This window comes from Pterocles gutturalis, unplaced genomic scaffold, assembly GCF_000699245.1.
Source record: "Pterocles gutturalis isolate BGI_N339 unplaced genomic scaffold, ASM69924v1 scaffold20788, whole genome shotgun sequence".
Taxonomy (NCBI): Eukaryota; Metazoa; Chordata; class Aves; order Pterocliformes; family Pteroclidae; genus Pterocles; species Pterocles gutturalis.
In genome coordinates, this window is record NW_010118576.1 from 41,596 (window position 1) to 48,589 (window position 6,994).

The window sequence follows — 6,994 nt, forward strand, 5'->3', positions numbered from 1 at the left end:
ATGTTCAGTTATAGCTGTTCCCTATAGGAGAGGGGAAAGCACAAAGTCTTGGCACTCCCTTGCATTACTTTCATTTTAGAGCTTGTTGCTTTCTACTGTTTGCCGTGAGCTGTGGCATTCTTTCTTCCTAGAGTAGAAAAAGCAGCATGACACCTAGCTGGTTGGCCTGGCTTAGCCTGGAAATCTTCACCCCAGTAAATCCCGTGCAGCTTGCGCTCTCAGCTCTTGCTGGCGTAGCTGTGTTCCTCATCACTGCTTATTTAAGCATAGTAAAGATAGAATTGTCCTCCCTCTTTGAAAAACAAAACAAAACAACCCAAAACAGTGTGGGGGTCAGTTGATTAAGCTCTAGGTTTGTGAACTTTAATAGTGTATATGGATTATAATTTCCAAATGGTTTGCCTCTGCTGTGACAGAAAATTTGTTTTAAAGCCAAGAGCTGAAACACCAGTGGCTTCAGAAGGTGAAGCTTTTGGGAAAGTGGAATTAAAAAGCATTTGCAGAAATTTTGCCGAGTGGTTAATACTGCTTTCTAGATCTGCATGCAATTCTGTATCGTATCTGTGTCTTGCCTATATCAGACCTTGAAATTTATGGTATGGTATAGTACCTCTACTATCAACATAATTAAATACAGGCTAGTAAATCCCACAGTGATCCATGAACTACCTCAGTTCTGTGGTAACAACACAGGGATTAAGTAAGGCTGCATGTTTGTGCGAGGCTAATGCTAGAGTAGGTTTCACTCCAGATCCAGAGGAGCAGGTTGGTGTGCCTTGCTGGTTCTGTGTATGTGTGTGCAAATCGAGCTGAAGTAATGATGCTAAAGTGAGTTAATTTTAAAGGTTTGTTTTTTGAGATCAAGACATCATCAATTGACATCTCTGAAAGATGCCAAGTTTCAGAGCACTTTGTCAGTAGCTCCTCTTTTCCCTTTGTGCTGTGGTTTGTGTAATTCTCCCTCCCCCATTTGTCAGCTTTCCTTTTCCTGTTCAGAGCTCTCACATGAGTTTCCTTTAGGCTTTGCCCTGACCAGAATGTTGCTTGTTTTGTCATTTTCCAGACTTGAAACTTCGGGATTTCCTGGTTGACAATGAGACATTCTCAGACTTCCTCTATCATAATGTCTCCATGCCATCATCTGCAGTAGAGGAGCTACTGGATGCAGAGGTCAACCTCCAGCAGGTATAGAGCACTTTCAACCGCTAACATAATGCTTCTGTAATGTTTGTGGATCTTGGCACTATGGTTAAACAATGTAGGACCCCTTTGTGCTAGGTGTTAAACACAGAGGAAAATATAATCCCTGCTTCTCTCTTGCCTTTTGCCCTCAAGTTAACAGTCTTATTTGGTTGTAAGCTATAAAAGGACTCTGAGACCCATATGCAAATGTTTTGATCTGCATAAGAAAATAGCCTGGTACCCTTCAGGCTAAATTGAAATTCTTCTTTCCTGTTTTTTTTCTTTTTTACCCAAGTAAAATATTAATTAGGTTGCTAGTGCTGTTCAAACTGTTTTACATTGACTAGGAAAAAAAATGGGGTGGCTGTTCACTCAGCATGGACTGGAACAGTTGCTCTGTTGCTCTGCCTTAAGTGCCTGTGCAGCGGTAGGAGGCATGCTTTTTGGTTTGTGGGCAACTCTTTAAGACAGATAGTAAATTTGTACCTTATGTAGTACAAGAGTTTTGATCTCACATGAAACTCCTGAGTGCTCCTGTGATTGCCTTCATAAACATACACAATGGTGGCAGGGGGCTGGAGCCCCTGTCTTGGGATGGCTGTCTGCCATTGTCAAGCTCAGAATGGTTTTTTTTTTTTTGCTAGGCTGGATGAATTAGTCCACCAGCATCCTTTCTAATGCAGAAGTTGGAACTGGTTGCTTCAAACTTCAAAGACAGACCTGTGGTTCTCTTAAGGCTGTGCAAAAGGTGATATACAAAATCTGCTTCCCAACTCCCGATCAGATATTTTCTTTGAAGTGGAGTTGATTAATAGTCCTTTCAGATTTTGTTTTCATGTAGTTACAGATGCTGTCCCCCTTCACACACATTTGTCTCATTCTTCAGTGAATTCTATCAAGCCATCTGTTTTAGTGCAGTTTGATAGTTAATCGTAGAAGTTAAGGATATGTTCTAAAAAAAAAATTGAAAAATTCTTACCCATTTTAGGCTACAAGTTTTGTTTTACTTTAAACTAATTTGTCTCAAATTCATGCTAGATTAAAACAGGATTGTTCTACAGATGGTTCTGCAAGGATAACTAGAAGGCTTCAGTAACAAGATAGTCATTCTGCCTAAGCTGATGGAAAGGCAGAAAGATTTTTGAAGAGGCCAAAAGGTAGCTCTCTAGTGACATATGACTGCCATATTGTATTGGTTGTATATGGCAAAGCCAGTGGAAGGAGAAAAAAAGTTTGCCTTTTATCTACATAATGTATCTGAAAGGTGGTGAAGGGGTAATCAGTCAGCTAGTTCTTGCTTGAATGCTTTAAGCTTTGTTGTTGTTTGTGGAATTCTTGTGCTGATTCTGCCAGGACACTGGAAGTGATGTTGTTTAATCTTAACAGCAGTTTTTGCTCTGAGGTGGCAGAAAGAGCTAATCTAAGCAGCAAGGCAGTAAGCTGTAGGGGAGGACAGTGACCCACCAAATCTTTCTTTGAACCCTTTTTAAATACAGATAACTGAGAGGCAGAGTGATCTCTTCATGCAGGATGACAGACCCCTTCAATTTTGCTGGAGACCTAGTGTGGAGATCTGACCTTACTACTGAGGTGCATAGTGGCTGCAGTATTAATAGGCAACAGTTGTTTGGTCCCTGAGTGGGTCACAGCTGCTTCATTTGAAAGGCCATATAGAAGAGCCTATTCAGAGTATGCAAACCTGTTACAGAAAACAGAGCCTTCTCCTGCAACCTGTTAGTGTCCTGTGGTTGTTCAACGAGCCCAGAAGTTATGATTTGCAAGGAAGTCCCACCAAGATGGGACTGTTGTTCACTGGTGTTACTGTAGTGACAGTACTCCAGCATGCCAGGCAGGGCTCTGTATTCAGTATACTGAATACAGTGCAAGTGCAGAAAAATGGCTAAAGCCTTGTCTTGATGGGAATGTTGCTTCCTGGGGCAGAGTGGTTCAACCTTGTTTCTCTGATTAGTGGCAAGTGTGCTCAGGAGGGTGTGGGGTTTGGAAGGAGCCTGGATCAGCAGTGGGCAGGCAGGTATCTAGTCAATTCTAGTATGCTGCCATTGTCCATATGTGGCCAGACAGCTGTAATGTACCTTGGATGGCAGGAGTAGGTCCTATCCCTGTGAAAAGCTGCGGGGGCACAGTGAGGTCGTGGGCCAGGGTCACAGTATGATGTGTTGCATGCAGTGAGGAGTAAATAGTAAAGGCCAGGGTGAACGCTGCCTGGAATAAATCTCCATTTCATGCAGGAGAGAACAATATGATCGGTGAGTACAAACAGTCACCTGTGACTGCTTTCAGACATGAGCCTGACATTCTGAGAGCCCTTAGGGGACTTAACCTGTCATTTGGAATACATTTGCCTCTTCAAGACACCATGGCTTCAGATGACTTGAAATGATTGCAGAGAATTGTCTTGGTTTGAGGGTTAGAGGGCCTTTGTTCTGGAGTCATGTGCTATGGGTCTCACTACGTTTGGAAAAAAAAGAGCTTAAGATCCAAGTGAAAATGTGGACAGATACAGGGGATGGTGGAGGGATTGTTCACCCTCACTTTTTTGAGTGAGCACTGAGGCACTGGGAGACACTGGTTTTCTGTCTGTCCACCCAGGGAAACGACTTTAGACTGATCATTCCAGTGCCACAGGAATATCCCCTTTTCAGCATGGCTGTGATGGTGGTAGTATCTCTGCTGCCAAAAAAACCCACCTGAACTTCTTCAAAAGGCCAGCCTTTTTGATGAAAGAGCTATCCCATCTATTTAGCTGGGTGTGCAGCATGGAAACATCCTATTTTTGGCATACGGATACAGACTAAAGTTAAAAGTTTGCACAAGTATTGCATTATTAATTTATTCTCTCTCTTATCAGTTCAATCTGCTTGTTTTTTGAACATAGTGTGCTTTTTCCCCCAGGATTATTGATGCCCTTCTGGTTTTGAAAGACGAGAATTTTCAGACTTAGTGTGATTCAGGAACTGCTAACCCTTCTGGGATGTAGATCAATCCTCTTTAGTTGTTGCTGGAAGTTAGGCAATGCACACTGGGTATTACAAAAGAACAGAAAAGAAATGAAGTGTAGAGTTGTTGTTCACTGTCCATTTACAATAAAATTATTCCCTCCATGTAGCCCCAAGACAAACAAAGTTCTTTCCAACAGAAGACTCTAGATTTTCCTTGTGTTTATCACCTTTTTCAAGTATGTGCCTGTTGGACATGTACCTGTTTGTTGCCCAACAAACCTAAATCCTGTAACTGACCTTATTAAAATAGACCATCAGGTCTGAAAGGGTCTGGTGATAATTCAGAGGGATTTTATCCATTACTTTCATAAACAAGGTAGTTGTGGATTGGGAACATTATTGACAGCAAACCGTCACCTTAGGTAAAACATGCTTGTGAAAGAAGACTTTAGGATCTTATCTCCTGTTTGTTGGAGCCAGTAAGATAACCTTTTTTCACTGATACGTTATCTACCCCAAAACACTGCAAAATGTTTCTCTCAGCAGTTATTAAGGAGATGCTTTAGAGCTAAGGTAGAAGGTGATCCTGATCCAGAACAGCACAGAAAATGTCTGGCAGACATATCTAAGGAGTTTGGCACATAGGTCTTTTGCCCTTCACATACATTTGCCAGACTTGTGTCTGGTCACAAGCCTTGTTTTGTCTCTGTGGCTCAGTTCCCAGAAGACTGAAGATTAGTCAATGTGTGTACCCTTGGTTGGAGGAAATGGCTGCTGTGGAGGACAGGATCACTGCTGCTCTGTGCATGTTTGGAGAAGTGGAGAGAGACCTGCCTCCCCAAGGACTTCTACATGTTATTGACAGGGAAGCGTGGTTTTTCTTGGAACTGAGTTGCATATGGGTCAGGATTGTGCAACCTGTGGAGAAGAATGCCTTCTTACCTCTATCTGGAAGTGTTATGAGTGGTTAGTTTTGTCTAGGTAATAACCAATTTTGTGCTATGAATCTTACAAAAAGGGAGACTTACATCTTTTTCTGCCTTTCCAGGTCATTGTGTCTGGTTACCGAATGCGACTGCAAGATCTCTGTAATACCTCAAGACTGTCTGAATTTCTTACAATCCAGAATCCAACTGTGGCCATGGACTCTGAAGCTTTCATTTGCACCTTGACAAAGGAAAAACTCCGTGCAGCTGAACAAGCCTTCCGTGCTAACCTGAATCCTTTGAAGCCCCTTCAGGTGAGTCCAGTGCTCCCACCTGTGAGCAGCTATCATTGACACAGTGACATTTTCTAGTGCTTTCAATCTAGGAATTTGTCCATGCATTTCTGGAGTGAACTGTTCATTCACAGTCAGAAAAAAGATAGATGGTCTTTATCACTGGAGCATGAACAACGTTGCTTCTTCCTGTCATTCTTACCCTACCTGTTGCAGCATGGTACTTGCACAGCATAAATGTGTGGTGCGGTCCCCAGTTCAGTTTGTCAAGAGGAAAATATTTATGCTGTGTGGTAAAAAACTGGCTCTCAGTTGTCTCCATGTTTTGGTTATATGTTTTGTCATAGCTGGAATGAGCCCAGATGTTAGACTGGCCTGTGCTGAGTGCTAAAACCATCACCTTCTGCCCTTACTGTGGGGACACTGAGTGCAGAAGTTTCTAGCCAGTGGCAAGCCCCAACCTTTGAGCTGACTTAATTAAGACAGAGCATTTGTAGTTTTACCCTGGCTGGCAGCAAAACACAACTGCTCACTCACCCTTTCCCCTCACCCTTTCTGGGGATGGGGGAGAGAATTAAAGGGGTGAAGGGAAAACAGACTCGTAGGTTGAGATAAGAACAACTTAATAACTAAACTACAATAATATTGGAAATAATAATAGTGATGATAATAGTAATATATATAGAAATGTACAAATATACAAATGAATGATACTGCTCACCACTCCGACCAAGACTCACCCTGTTCCCAGCTAAGTGAGTCAAGTTTTAAAGCCCAGTTTCAAAGATTAACCAACTGAATGGGTTTTGGAGCAAGAATTCATTGAACTTCAGGAAAATACATTATTTAGGGGGTGATTGGAGCAGACTTAACTGTTTAGGAAAACCCAGTGATGCTCTGTTATGGGTTCACAGTATCTGTAAAATGCAAAAGTTTGAGGAAGTTTGTGGTGGAAGTATCAGTAGAGGGAAGAAGGGACCACAGAACCCACTCTGTTACCCGCTAAAACACTGTCTTTGTAAGAAACAAACATTTAAGCTGTGTGATTTTCCATATTCAATGAGCCTTTCAAGACCCAAAGTCATAGAGGGTTATTATCAAGTACTGGAATCATATTACTCTTCTGTGCAGTACATAGTGGTCAGTTACTTCTCTCCACCACTCATTTTCTGGTTTTTTTATGTGTCCTCCATCTGCATTTTTTCTTTCCTGCTGGAAGAGCAAGATAATCATAAGTGTTATGAGATGAGGTAACAGAACTGTAATTGTCCCCATAACAAAGATGGGCTGTTTAAAAAGGAATGGCTATAAGCATAAGCAGTTTCTTGGGTTCAGTTAGATGTATATGCATGCGTTTACTGTAAACCATTGAGAGATGATAGAATTTTGGGGACCAAAGGGGATGAAAATAGCTAGCTCAGTGTTGGTCTTCTGGGCCCTCTGGAGACTCAGTCTTGCTTTTCTTGTTTACAGAAGTCTCTACAGCTTATCTGACAGAAGCAGATGCTGAGTGTAGCTATGTTGTTACATCTTGTGCTCTTTTTTTGGCTGAAATAGTACCTACTATGAAGAAAATTAACTATGGGGCTATGTTCTGGATTTGTGCTGGAAAGATTGCTGATAACACAGGGAT

The 6,994-nt window shown here is 41.9% G+C and overlaps 1 protein-coding gene across 1 annotated transcript in view; it reads left to right on the forward strand.

Annotated features, from left to right (window-relative positions):
- Positions 1–6,994, forward strand: part of LOC104463807 (ATP-binding cassette sub-family A member 1-like) — a 75,885-nt gene that overhangs the window by 25,908 nt on the left and 42,983 nt on the right. The window contains 2 exon segments of the mRNA XM_010076279.1: positions 1,064–1,185; positions 5,191–5,382. Of these exon segments, the coding sequence (XP_010074581.1) occupies positions 1,064–1,185; positions 5,191–5,382 (314 nt within the window).